The following is a 14,479-nucleotide window of genomic DNA, read 5'->3' on the forward strand; positions in this document are numbered from 1 at the left end:
ACAATATTAGCAGTATATATTACTATATTGAACTATACTGTAATATTATTAGTAATATTATATGTAATTTAGAATATATAATTAATATTATTATATGGTATTATTATTAGTGTTATATTGTATTACATTATAATATTATTATCAATATTATATGTATATACAATATATTATATTATAAAATTGAGGGCGGGGGCCAGGTAAATGACCTTGGAGGGCCGCATCCGGCCCCCGGGCCTTAGTTTGGGGACCCCTGGTCTAAGTCGTTAATAAAGATGTTGAACAGAACCGGGCCCAGGACGGAGCCCTGCGGCACTCCACTCGTGACTTCTTTCCAAGATGAAGACGATGCATTGGTGAGCACCCTTTGGGTTCGTTCGCTTAGCCAATTACAGATCCACCTAACCGTAGTTTTGTCTAGCCCACATTTTACTAATTTGTTTGCCAGAAGGTCGTGGGGGACTTTGTCGAAGGCCTTACTGAAATCCAGGTAGGCTACATCCACAGCATTCCCTGTATCGACCCAACTCATAACTCTATCGAAAAAAGAAATCAGATTAGTCTGGCATGACTTGTTTTTGGTAAATCCGTGTTGACTATTAGCAATGACCGCATTTGTTTCTAAGTGTTCGCAGACCACTTCCTTAATGATCTTTTCCAGAATCTTGCCTGGTATCGATGTGAGGCTGACCGGACGGTAATTGTTTGGGTCGTTCTTTTTTCCCTTCTTGAAGATAGGGACCACATTCGCCCTCCTCCAATCTGTGGGACTTCTCCTGTTCTCCAAGAACTCTCGAAGATTATTGCCAGTGGTTCTGAAATAACTTCCGCTAGTTCCTTCAATACTCTTGGATGTAGCTGATCTGGCCCTGGGGACTTGAATTCGTTTAGAGTGGCCAGGTGTTCCTGGACAACTTGTTTCCCTATTTGGGGTGGGATTTCCCCCAATCCTTCGTCCATTCCATGTTGCTGAGGTTGAAGATGGCTTTCTTTTTGTGAGAAGACCGAGGCAAAGAAGGCATTAAGCAGTTCTGCCTTTTCCCTATCCCCTGTCGCCATCACCCCATCTTCTCCTTGCAGTGGCCCTATCGCCTCCTTTTTCTTCCTTTTTCTACCAACGTAAGCAAAAAAGCCTTTTTTGTTGTTTTTTATGTCCCTGGCAAGCCTGAGCTCATTTTGTGCTTTAGCCTTGCGAACCTTTTCCCTACAGGTGTTGGCTATACGTTTGAATTCTTCTTTGGTGATTTCTCCCCTTTTCCACTTCTTGTGCATGTCACTTTTGAGCTTTAGCTCAGTTAGAAGTTCTTTGGACATCCATTCTGGCTTCTTTGCACTTGTCTTATTTTTCTTCTTTGTTGGCACTGTTTGCATTTGCGCCTTGAGTATTTCACTTTTGAAAAACTCCCATCCATCCTTAACTCCCTTGTTTTTTAATACTGGCGTCCATGGAATGCTGCTCAGTAATTCCTTCATTTTTTGGAAGTCGGCTGTCTTAAAATCCAGAATGCGTGTTTGACTTGTCTTAGTTTCAGCATTCCTTTGTACTGCAAACTGCAAGAGCACATGGCCACTTGGCCCTAAGGATCCAACGACTTCAACTGTATTGATCAGGTCTTCCACATTTGTTAAGATTAGATCAAGAGTTGCTGATCCCCTTGTTGCCTCTTCTACTTTCTGGACCATAAAATTGTCTGCAAGGAAAGTGAGGAATTTGTTGGACTTTGTACTCTTGGCTGAGTTTGTTTTCCAGCAGATATCGGGATAATTGAAATCGCCCATGACTACTATATCTCTTCTTTGTGCCTGTTTGGTCAGCTGTTGACAGAAGGCTTCATCGAGTCCTTCATCCTGACTTAGGAGCTCCTGCTGAACTATGGTTGTTGCTGCTTTGCCCTTTTTGACTGCTTTGTCCTTTTTGGAAATGGCCCCAGACTCAGAACCTGGACCCTTCCCTCTGCAGAGAAGGCCGTCCTGCGAAAGTAGAGAGGCCCCAGGGAGGGAGTGGCAGAAGAAGCTCCAGGCTGAAGTGGAGAAGGACCAGCAGGTGCAGAAATGTGAGGCGGACTTGGGAGTTGAAAAGCTGCCCTCGGCTTATACGTTGGTGCTTTCCTGCCAGGACCCTCACCTCTCTGCACAGCAGCCCAGCTCTCCTTCCTCTCCTCCTCTCTCGACGCAGTGCGCACCTTCCTCTCCTCCTCGGTGCTCGTCTTTTCCACTTTTTCTTACTCATTTACATACAGCATTTCCCCCAAAATGTATACTGAAAATAAACTATGGTGATTATTGGAAGCACATATACATTGAAGGAGGTTAGAATAATGATTTAATCAGAGTTGGGCAGTCTTAAATCTTAAATTCCAGTTGTATGTAAATATTCAAAAACATTTAACCTACTGATGCCTCAATAATATAATTTTATTGCTATCTACCCCACCTTTCTCTACCCTGAAGGGACTCATTGTTAAGATACAACATGAAGATAAAATATTAATTAATGATATCAATATTCAACAGACTTTTAAACATTATTACAGTAATTTATATAAGGCTGACCACATATCTCTAGAAGACATTAAGAATTATTTAATACAGCAAAAGATGCCAAAAATAAATGAAACATGAAAAAACATGTCCACAGTTCACAGCCTGTTATACCTGCAGCTTTGCTGCATTGTTGAATTTTAATCTGTAGGATTGGATTTTATTTTATGAAGAGAGTCTATGGGCATCCTCCCCTTTGTACCTGAGGAGGGATTGTTCGTTGTTGGGCAAGGGTTAAAGGATTTGTCACCAGGCAATGGGCACTTTCCCTCTTCCCCTGGGTTTGCTACAACACGAGACTTGTTCTTCATGTTTCATGAGATCTTTCTCTGTTCAACTGCTGAAGTGATTTTCCTCTCATTTGTCTGGCAGGTAACTTCTGAACAAGTTACGCGAAGAACACCTTGTGAGAGCTTTGCCCGAGGAGTGATCTAAGTCTAAAGTGACTTCAAAATACACAGCAATGACAAAAAGAAGAAAGAAGTAGTAGAAAAATATATTTCAAGCTGCATACCTATGCAATTAAGGGGAGGAAATAAGATTGTGCTGAAAAAAGATAGGCTTGGAAAAGCAAGCAGAAGGCTACAGAAACACAGATTGTGCTGTTTGAAAGGTTATATCTGTGAACCCCTGGCATGATATTTGAATTATAAATGTAAAAGAATGGCAAGTCCTCTACCTCCCTATCCTAGATCACACACAGGGGAGAAGTTACATCAGTGTGTGGAATGTGGGAAACAATTTGATAGGAAACGTTCTCTTACTGTACATGAACGGACCCACACAGGGGAGAAGCCCTATAAATGCATGGAATGTGGAGAAAGCTTCACTCACAGTGGCAGTCTACGTTCCCATCAAAGGACCCATACAGGGGAGAAGCCATATAAATGCATGGAATGTGGAGGAAGCTTCAGTCACAGTAGCAATCTACGTTCCCATCAAAGGACCCACACAGGGGAGAAGCCATATAAATGCATGGAATGTGGAAAGAGCTTCAGTCAGAGTGGCCATCTACATTCCCATCAAATGACCCACACAGGGGAGAAGCCACATAAATGCATGGAATGTGGAGAAAGCTTCAGTCACAGTGGCAGTCTACGTTCCCATCAAAGGACCCATACAGGGGAGAAGCCATATAAATGCATAGAATGTGGAGAAAGCTTCAGTCACAGTGGAAGTCTACATTCTCATCAAAGGACCCACACAAGGGAGAAGCCATATAAATGCATGGAATGTGGAAAGAGCTTCAGTCAGAGTTGCCATCTGCGTACCCATCAAAAGACCCACACAGGGGAGAAGCCACATAAATGCCTGGAATGTGGAGAAAGCTTCAGTCACAGTGGAAGTCTACGTTCCCATCAAAGGACCCACACAGGGGAGAAGCCATATAAATGCATGGAATGTGGAAAGAGCTTCAGTCAGAGTTGCAGTCTGCGTACCCATCAAAAGACCCACACAGGGGAGAAGCCACATAAATGCATGGAATGTGGGGAAAGCTTCAGTCACAGTGGCAGTCTACGTTCCCATCAAAGGACCCACACAGGGGATAAGCCATATAAATGCATGGAATGTGGAAAGAGCTTCAGTCAGAGTTGCAGTCTGCGTACCCATCAAAGGACCCACACAGGGGAGAAGCCACATAAATGCATGGACTGTGGAAAAAGCTTCAGTCACAGGGGAAGTCTACATTCCCATCAAAGGACCCACACAGGGGAGAAGCCATATAAATGCATGGAATGTGGAGAAAGCTTCAGTCAGAGTTGCAATCTGCATACCCATCAAAAGACCCACACAGGGGAGAAGCCACATAAATGCATGGAATGTGGAGAAAGCTTCAGTCACAGTGGCAGTCTATGTTCCCATCAAAGGACCCACACAGGGGAGAAGCCATATAAATGCATGGAATGTGGAGAAAGCTTCAGTCGCAGAGGCAGTCTACATTCCCATCAAAGGACACACACAGGGGAGAAGCCACATAAATGCATGGAATGTGGAGAAAGCTTCAGTCACAGTGGAAGGCTACGTTCCCATCAAAGGACCCACACAGGGGAGAAGCCATATAAATGCATGGAATGTGGAAAGAGCTTCAGTCAGAGTTGCAATCTGCGTACCCATCAAAGGACACACACAGGGGGAGAAGCCACAGAAATGCATAGAATGTGAAGAAAGCTTCAGTCGCAGTGATAATCTACGTTCCCATCAAGGGATCCACACAGGAGAAATCACCTTAATGCACGGAATATGAAAAGTGCTTTAGAGAAAGTGAAGCATACATTAGACATCACAGAACTCATGCTCCGCTAGAGGGGACGAGCCTTTGAGTTTCTGCGCTGTCTCTAAAAAGCATTGGAAGGAAAGAGGAAGGACAGCACCTTGCTCTCTCTCCTCCAGAACTGCAGTTTGTGTGGCCTTGGTTGACGGCTACTGGGAGCAGGTGTCACTCAGAATGGCAGCAAGCTTCGAAGGGGTTCATCTAACCTCCTCCCCAAGGAGACCCATCACAGGCTTCTAGGGTGATCTGTGAAAGTTTGCTGAAATGAGCAGCAGTTGAGATCTCTGGATAAAAGGTTCTTTAAAAAAGAAAGCTCTTAGCAGGGGGTCCTGCTTCTTAGCAGGGGGTCCTGCTTCTTAGCAGGGGGTTGGACTAGATGGCCCATGTGGTCTCTTCCAACTCTACTATTCTATGATTCTATGATTCTATTTGGTTGCAGATAACATCATATCTTCATACTCCTGTCACATGTCTTGGCTCTACTGCATTCAATGGCATCGATTGTTTCCCATGCATGTGTACTGTATGTACCGTGATCCATCCTGAGTCCATTTGGGGGGATAGGGCAGAATATAAATAAAGTGTTACAGTAGAAACTCACTTATCCAAGCCTCACTTATCCAAGCTTCTGGATAATCCAAGCCATTTTTGTAGTCAATGTTTTCAATATATCGTGATATTTTGGTGCTAAATTCGTAAATACAGTAATTATAACATAACATTACTGCATATTAAACTACTTTTTCTGTCAAATTTGTTGTATAACATGATGTTTTGGTGCTTAATTTGTAAAATCATAATCTAATTTGATGTTTAATAGGCTTTTCCTTAATCCCTCCTTATTATCCAAGATATTCGCTTATCCAAGCTTCTGCCAGCCTGTTTAGCTTGGATAAGTGAGACTCTACTGTATTATTATTACTGCCCCTTGGTTAAAATTTTGGGCTCTAGCCCTGTACCTTTCACCCTTTTCTGGACTTTGTTATATCCTGAATTGTTGACTCTAAATTCTGGACTGACGTCCTGGTTTCGTTTATGGACTTGGACTTTGTATCCCTGACTTTCTGGCTTGACTTTGGGACTCTAAATTTGGTTGTACTGTTGATTTCTTGATTGTTATTTGATGAACTCTGCTGAATGAACTCCTGGCATGTGACGGTTGGACTGTAACCTTGGCCCTTGTTTATTTTTGCTTTTGACCTGGATCTGCAGTACTCAACTTGTCTGCATTAATTGGACTCTTGACCTGCCCTTGTGTTCATTGTTCCTTTGACTGTGTTGCTGCAATTGTATTATTTTAGCCCAGTGGTCCCAAACCTTTTTAAAACTAGGGATCAGTTGACCAGGGACCACTTTGATCAGAGACCACTCTCCAACATTAGTACCAAAAGGGTTACGAATCAGTTTTTCGTCAACTTTAGATATGGTTTTGTTATTTGGGGTGATGATTAAGAAAATCGCATTGAATAGACCACATCAGCTCTAGTTCCTGATACAGAACATATGCCACCCAGTAGTCGCCATCTGCTTGCCCACAGAAAACCATATTTAATAAGCCTCGGCATTATAAGTGAGTTTCGCGAGGCCAGTCGCTCTCGTTGCAATGGTGTAGTAACGGTGAGGCCGTGGACCCTGTTTTAGTTCTTGCAGACCACTGGTGTTTTACGGACCACAAGTTGGGAACCACTGTTTTAGCCAGACTGAAGACTTTAGTTTTCTTATAAGTTAATAGGGTCTTGGGTTATCTTGTGTTTGTTTAATAAACCTCAGACTTTGTACCAAGAAAGCCCTGGAACATCACTCTTCATGTTGCTTACAATGATCCAGTTTTGATATTTGGGATTGTTTAATCACCACCTTTGGCAAAGGGTCCATTAGGATACACAACACATTTCCCTAACTGCAGGGAATGGAAGGCAAAGACTGATGACGACAGATGATGAAGATTCATAAATCAGTTCAGATGGACAAATTAATTAAATTGATGAAGTATAGAGTATGGAACAGTATTGAAAGGAAATAGAGTAAACAGATAAACATATTGTGAGTGACAGGTTTCTAGACTAGGGTTTGGTGTCGGTTAGTTTTGTTCTTATTGTGCAAGGTGTGTGTCTTTGTTTCCTTTATATTTGTTAAGTAGTCCTTTAAAATTTGATTTGTTTTTCTTTTTTGTGTTTGAATAAAAAAAAATTTTTATTATAAAGTGTGATACAGCAGCTTTAAAAAATCAATGTGATTCTTGGCTGTACCAATGGGAGCACAATGTCTAGATCTGGGTAAGTTTTAGTCGGCTCTCTTCTATACTTAGATCAGACCTGCCCTGGGATAACCCTGTGTCCAGCTCTGAGCAGCACAATTCAAGCAAGATTTTGAGATGCTAGAATGTCTCCAGAGAAGAGCTATAGGGAATGGCTGAGGGAGATGGGTGTGTTTAGTTCGGAAGGAAAAAAAGGCTGAGGGGACAAGAGAGCTAATATTTGGAAGGATGTCCCTTTGAGGAGAAAAGGGCAAGTATTTCCTGCTGCTCTGGAAATTGAAATATAAAGCAACTGATTTACATTGGGGGAAAGAAGCTTCCACCTAAACATTGGGAAGCATTTCCTGATGGTAAGAGCTGTTTAGCTATGGAAACCTTGTCCCTTCCCAGGAGCCTCCCTTCCCAAGCCCTGGCCTTCCACCTCCTGGGGACTCCATGTCCCAGAATCCCTGATCTTGGGCCAAGGCAGCTGGGGCTTCTGGGTGTTTGGGAATCCCTGCTGCAGAGAGTGAAGGGAATGTCTGTCTTGGACTACAACTCCCTTCACCCCTGCAGAATGTCCTGGCATGAGGGTTGGAGGACCCTGGGAGTTGTAGTCCAAGATAAATATATCTCCCAAGTCCTTGCAATTAAAAGCATGTGTTTGTGTGAATCCATGCAAACAAGGATTTAGAAAGAAACAAGGGAAATGTGCCTTGATTATCTCCCACCGCTTTAACATTTACTGGTCACTTCTGATGGCAGAGGTTGATCAGGTATATATTAATCCAATGTCCAAAATGCAATAAAGATTCCTGTGTGATTACACTATTAGTCCAAAGTTACTTATTTGGACTCCAGCTCCCATAATCCTTCCCCACAGGAAGATCTAAGGAGTTTTGGAGGGAGGCCAGATAAGGAGAGACCCTGGTTGTTTATAGATTTGGGGAATTTGGGTTGTTGAGGAGGGAGGCCCCCAGATGCCCTTCTCCTGGGATTTCCAGCCTCCTCTCCTTTTGTCGTGATTTCAGGAGAGACCACATATTGCGGGTCCGTACCAGGTGAGGTTCCACTCAATCAGATCGGTCAGGACGGAGAACAAAATTATCCGGGGTTGAAGGCAAACAACAGTGCCGGGCATGGAAGACAAAAGGTGATAATGCTAGATATCCCAAGGGTAGGGTACACACTCAAAAAGTTAAATCATTCATCCATGTTTGGCCTTGCGTTCCGTGGGAATCATAAACCTCTGGACACATCTGGCAATGTAAACAGTGCACAACAGCCCTCCTGATGAAGGGATTTTGTCCGTCACGCTCACACAAAAGGGATTACATGTCCTGGCTTGGAAGGACACTAGAGGGATATTTACTAATGGTACAAAATCTCAGTTCCCAGGATTGTATATAAATACAAGGACTTTCACTAAAGATTTCCCCTGACCTACTTCTATTTATCACAGGACGTTGAAACTGCACATATAAGTCTCTATAGGTTATGTACCAATTTACAACTCAGAACTGATAACGGTCTTGACTGTAGAGGTGCTGAAGTGGAGTGAGGTTTGATAATGGGACCAGTGGAATACAGAGCAGTCCTCCAGTTCCTTGACTTGAAAGGCCGGCCGCACACCAAAGGAGACATTCGATGAGATGAAAGAGGTTTATGGTGATGATTCCCCGTCATATGACGTAGTCAATTCAAATGTGTTTGGACTTTGGTGCAACCCCACTCTGCTATTGATGAACACACCATCCAGCAAGTGAAGGTGGCCAATTTGGAAAAATGCCTCGTAACCATTCACCGCCCAGCCCAAAATATCAAGATTAGTGTGGAAAAAATCACCCAAGACCATCTTCACATGCATAAGGTACCTGCTTGCTGGGTTCCCCGTTTGCTCACACCTTTCCAGAAGCAGGAACAGGTCGAATGATCTCAGGCTCTATTGAGGATGTGCCATGGAAACCAGGAGGACTTTCTCAACAGACTGATCACACAGGATGAAAGCTGGGTCCGTCACTATGATCCTGAGCTCAGTAGATGCAACGGTGCATCATAACCCACCGCCTCCAAAGAAGGCACGTGCCCAACTCTCGGCAGGCAAGGTCACGCTCACAGTATTTTGGGACCAGCACGGAGTAGGATGGATGGATTTCCCAGCAAAGGATCCCACGGTCACTGGAGCAGATGACGTTTCACTGCTGCGGGAACTGTGGGAGGGAGGCCATCAAAACCAAGAGACGTGGCATGCTCACCAAAGGTGATGAGACTCTGATTTCCGAAGTCACAACATGGCTCTTGAAACAACCTGACGACTTCTACAAGCGAGGTGTTGAGAGTCGCTTAAAAGATGGGAGAAGTGTGTGTCCCGAGGTGGCACTCATGGAGAGAAGAAGGACTCAGGACTGGGCCAGGGTCCATTGCTCTCAGTCCGCAGGAAGTGGGCCAGGGGAAATCTTGCATGAGCGCCCTCGTAGAGGGGATGGAGGGGAACAGGTGCCTTCACAAGACATTTGATACAATATGAGTAAAGCGTACCCCAAAATATCACTCAATACCAGTATTAAAGGGTTTACTTTTATTAAGTTTGGGGTCCAGTGGCAAGGTCCTCCTGAGGCATTGAGCTGCTTCCCAACAGCGTCCCCCTGAACACATCCCAGAATCCCCTTCCTCACCTTATGAGCACTCCCCATCTGGCCAGACTGCAAGAGAAATCTGCTCAACCATGTGGGGTGAAAAGTGGGGTGCCTCTTTTTACCCAGAGGAAATACACATGGAGTCTGCATTTTGCATTCATTGAGTTTCCCTTGCTTATCAAAAACAGCCATTGTGTTGTCGAAGGCTTTCATGGCCGGAATCATTGGGTTGCAGTCAGTTTTCAGGGCTGTGTGGCCATGTTCCAGAAGCATTCTCTCCTGAAGTTTCACCCACATTTATGGCAGGCATCCTCAGAGGTTGTGTGGTCTGTTGGAAACTAAGCAAGAGGGGATTATATATCTGTGGAAAGTCAGGCAGAAAACAGCCAGGCTTTGAATCTGTAAGCCCATTCAATGCTAATCAAGGTGGCCAATCACAACATTCCCACTTGCCTGCAACAGACAAGAGTTCTTTCTCCCAACCTGGGCATAATTGCACAGGTATTTAAACCCCACTTGCCTAGTTTCCAACAGACCTCAAAACCTCTGAGGATGCCTGCCATAGATGTGGGTGAAACGTCAGGAGAGAATGCTTCTGGCACATAGCCAGGCAGCTGGAAAACTCACAGCAACCCAAAGATGTCATTTGTTTCCAGGATAGTTTCTTAACCATTGACCCATCAGAGAGTAGTAGCATCCCCCTCTGAGGTTCCCCCCAACCCTGGCTGAGTCCCTGCCCTGCCCTTGGGCTTCTCTGGCACCCCGAGCAGGGCCAGCCCTCCCTCCCTCCCTCCCTCCCTGGAGTTCCCTGCCAGGCCTGGCCTCTCTCACCTGCAGCAGAGACCCCCAGGCTGGGCAAGGGAGGGAGGGAGGGAAGGGGGCTCTTCTTGTTTCTCCTCCTTCCTGAGTCTCTGATGTGAAACACCAAGGGCTGAGCGGGGGCAGAAGGAACCCTCCCCTCGCTGGGGAAGGATGAGGAGAAGGGGGGGCACTGGCGGGGCATCCGGACACCCCAAAGCTGCCCCTTTCCCAAGGGAGCCTGGGAGGGGATCCCACTGAGACCCACGGCCTGGCCTCCATCGGGAGGAAGATTGGGATTGGAAAGCGCCAGGCCTTGGCCTTTGTGGAGAAGAGGAGCAGGAGGAGCACAGGTCTTGATCTTAATGACAAAAAGTAATTTCAGGAAAGATGAAGAAGTGAGGAATGGATTCAGGTCTGGATCTCAGTATCTGATGATTTGGTTTTATTTTCTACCAGCTTAGATACCCAGCAATGCCCGGGTGATGTCTCTGGTTGTGATAAATATTAGAAGAAGTCCTTGTTTGAGTCTCGCTCTGTGAGAAAAGCGGGACAAAAATAAATAAATAATGATAATAATTGTTTTTGGATTTTTAGAAAACGCATAAGGAGGTGGGTAAGCTCCTCCTCCCACCATCACCTGTCGTTGCCCCTCTTTGATCCTGGGAAGTCTTGATCTCCCAACATCATGGCCCAGTTCTCCCAGTCCACACTATTAGGGTTGGTCTCCATGGGTCCGTGTGTCAGGTTTGGCCCAGATCCCTTCGAGAATCCTGGAGGCGGAAGAGGCCTCGCGGGCCATCCAGTCCAACGTGATTGTACCAAGAAGCACAAGGATGTGCAGAGTGTGTAAAGACCTACTGCACGAATCCGCATGGATCTCAAATAATTTCCACAATAGAGAAGCTATTTCAGTGTTCAGGGTGTGGAAAGCAGTTCAGTTCATACGGTTGTGTTGTTTCCCATCAAAAGAACCACAAAGGGGAGAAGCCATATAAATGCCGGGAGTGTGACCAGAGTTTCCGGCTGAAAGGTGAACTCCTATCACATCAAGGAACGCACCCGGGGGACAAACCGTACAAATGCTGCGAGTGTGGAAAGGGATTTGACGGGAGCCTAGAGCAGGGGTCCTCAAACTTTTTAAGTGGTGGGCCGGTTCATGGCCCCTCAGATTGTTGAGGGGCCGAATTATCATTTTAAAAAATACAAACAAATTCCTATGCACACTGCACATGTCTTATTTGTAGTGCAACCCCCCCCCCCCAACAACAATTATTTATTTATTTATTTGCTTACTACATTTATACCCCACCCTCTCTCACCCTGCAGGAGACTCAGAGCGGTTTACAAGTTATATGTACATACAATATATTATATTATTAGCACATCACAATATTAGCATTATATATTACTATATTGTACTATACCGTAATATGATTAGTAATATTACATTTGATATATAATATATAATTAATATTATTATATTATACATTATTATTATATTATATTATATTATTATTATTAGCCACCCTGAGTCCCCTATTGGGCAACAAGGGTGGGGTAGAAATACTGTAATAAATAAATAAATAAATAAATAAATATTATATTGTATTACATTATAATATTATTATCAATACTATATGTATACACAATATATTATATTATTAGGATTGCACAGTATTAGTAAATTAAAGAACAATACAATATTTAAAAATAAAAACAATTTTAACCAACATACTGTGTAAATCTATCAGGATTTCAATGGGAAGTGTGGGCCTGCTTCTGGCCAAAGAGATAGTCAAGTTAAGTAGGATTGTTGTTGTTGCGCCTTCAAATCATTTCGGACTTTGGGCGAGCCTAAGTCTAAAACTGAGGGCGGGGGCCAGGTCAATGACCTTGGAGGGCCGCATCCGGCCCCCGGGCCTTAGTTTGGGGACCCCTGGTCTAGAGCTTATTCGACATGAAATACATCATGGAGGAGAGAAATTTTACAAATGTTTGGAATGCGGAAAGCACTTCCGTTCTGCTGTTCTCCTTGACGCACATGGAAAAACCGACACAGAGAAGCAATCAGGTTTGGAGTGTGCCAAGAGCTTCCCGACAAGCACACCTCTTATTAGCCATGAACTGACCCACATGGGGGAGAGGCCGCATAAGTGCATGCAGTGTGGGGAAAGCTTCAGTGGGAGAGAGTGCCTGGATATGCATACAAGAACCCACACAGGAGAGAAACCGTATACATGTCTGGATTGTGGAAAGGCCTTCACGGCGAGTGCAAGCTTTAAAGAGCACAGAAGAACCCACACCAGAAAGAAATCACACAAGTGCTTGGAGTGTGGAAAGAGCTTCACTGGGAGAGGAAACCTTGATGCACATACAAGGATCCACACAGGAGAGAAACCATTCAAGTGTGAGGAGTGTGGAAAGAGCTTCCGCCAGAAAGGGAAATTTAACGTGCACAAAAGGACCCACACGGGAGAGAAACCGCATAAGTGCTTAGAGTGCGGAAAGAGCTTCCATGCGAAAGAGTACCTTACTACCCTGTTTCCCCTAAAATAAGACATCCTCAGAAAATAAGACCTAGTAGAGGTTTTGCTGAATTGCTAAATATAAGGCCTCCCCCGAAAGTAAGACCTAGGCAAGTTTGTGTTTGGAAGCATGCCTGCCAAACAGAACACCAGAGCATGCAGGTTTGGTAAATGTACGTACCATAGATTGTTGTACATGGAAATAATGGTAGTAACAAGAAATTCTTGATCGGATTCAGTTTGCCTGGTTATGCTGGTTTGTGATGACAACTACTGTACAGTATATAATAAATGTTCATTTTTTTGGTTCAACAATAAATGTGAATTCTTCTTCATGGAAAAATAAGACATCCCCTGAAAATAAGACCTAGAGCATCTTTGGGAGCAAAAATTAATAGAAGACACTGTCTTATTTTCGGGGAAACACGGTAGGCATAACAGAACCCACACAGAGAATCCGCATAAATGCCTGGAGTGTGGAAATAGCTTTTGCCAGTTAGCAGACCTTTCCTCCCACCAAAGCATCCACATGAGGAAACAAACCAATATACTTTCCAGCTTCCAGGCGCCATATGTAATGTGTCTTCCAGGCAGTATAAGTAGTTTTGGAATTAGGAAAGATACCCTTTATACACAATTTCACATTCAACCCTCAAATCCTGGGTACACTTATTCATTGGGTAATGTAAGTATTGTACCTTAACTCTTTATGTGTTTTATTGCTTATATGTTTAGATTGTTTATATTTTAATCAGATGTGTTTTATTGTTTACTTGTGCGGCATTGAATTTTTGCTGGATTTGTAAGCCGCCTTGAGTCCCCTTCGAGGTTGAGAAAGGCGGGGTAGAAATGAAGTAAATAAAATAAATCAATAATAAAGAAGCAGGAAAATGGCATTGGGAGCATTGCTGGTGTTGTGTACAGTGATCTTTCATAGGGGGTGAACTGCAACTCCCCACATTGTGGGTCAATTTCCCTCAAACCCAGTAGGTATTCAAAGTTGATCTTGTTGGTAAAGTGTGTCAAGTTTGGTCCAGATCAGGGGTCCCCAAACTTTTTAAACAGGGGGCCAGTTCACAATCCTTCGGACCATTGGAGGGCCGGACTATAGTTGGCCACCGAGCAATAATAATAATTATTATTATTAATAATAATAATAATAACAGCAATAATAATGAAAAGAGGGTTGGAAGAGACCCTTTGGGCCATTGAGTCCAATTCCCTTCTGCCTTTGTGTACTGAAAGCATAAGCAAAGCATCCCTGACAAATGGCCACACAGCCACAATGTTAACAATAATAATAATAATAATAATAATAATAATAATAATAACAGCAATAATAATAAAAAAGAGGGTTGGAAGAGACCCTTTGGGCCATTGAGTCCAATCCCCTTCTGCCTTTGTGCACCGAAAGCACAAGCAAAACACCCCTGACAGATGCCCACCCCGCCTCAATGTTAATAATAATAAT

At 43.9% G+C, this 14,479-nt stretch overlaps 1 protein-coding gene across 1 annotated transcript; it reads left to right on the forward strand.

Annotated features, from left to right (window-relative positions):
• The first annotated feature begins 1,461 nt into the window (after positions 1-1,461).
• LOC134296842 (zinc finger protein 84-like) lies at positions 1,462-7,874 on the forward strand. Its single transcript, XM_062972772.1, has one exon. It carries the CDS (start codon positions 3,202-3,204, stop codon positions 4,699-4,701), a length of 1,500 nt encoding a protein of 499 aa, XP_062828842.1. The 5' UTR covers positions 1,462-3,201; the 3' UTR covers positions 4,702-7,874.
• The last annotated feature ends 6,605 nt before the right edge of the window (positions 7,875-14,479 follow it).

This window comes from Anolis carolinensis, chromosome 2, assembly GCF_035594765.1.
Source record: "Anolis carolinensis isolate JA03-04 chromosome 2, rAnoCar3.1.pri, whole genome shotgun sequence".
In the NCBI taxonomy this organism is placed as follows: domain Eukaryota; kingdom Metazoa; phylum Chordata; class Lepidosauria; order Squamata; family Dactyloidae; genus Anolis; species Anolis carolinensis.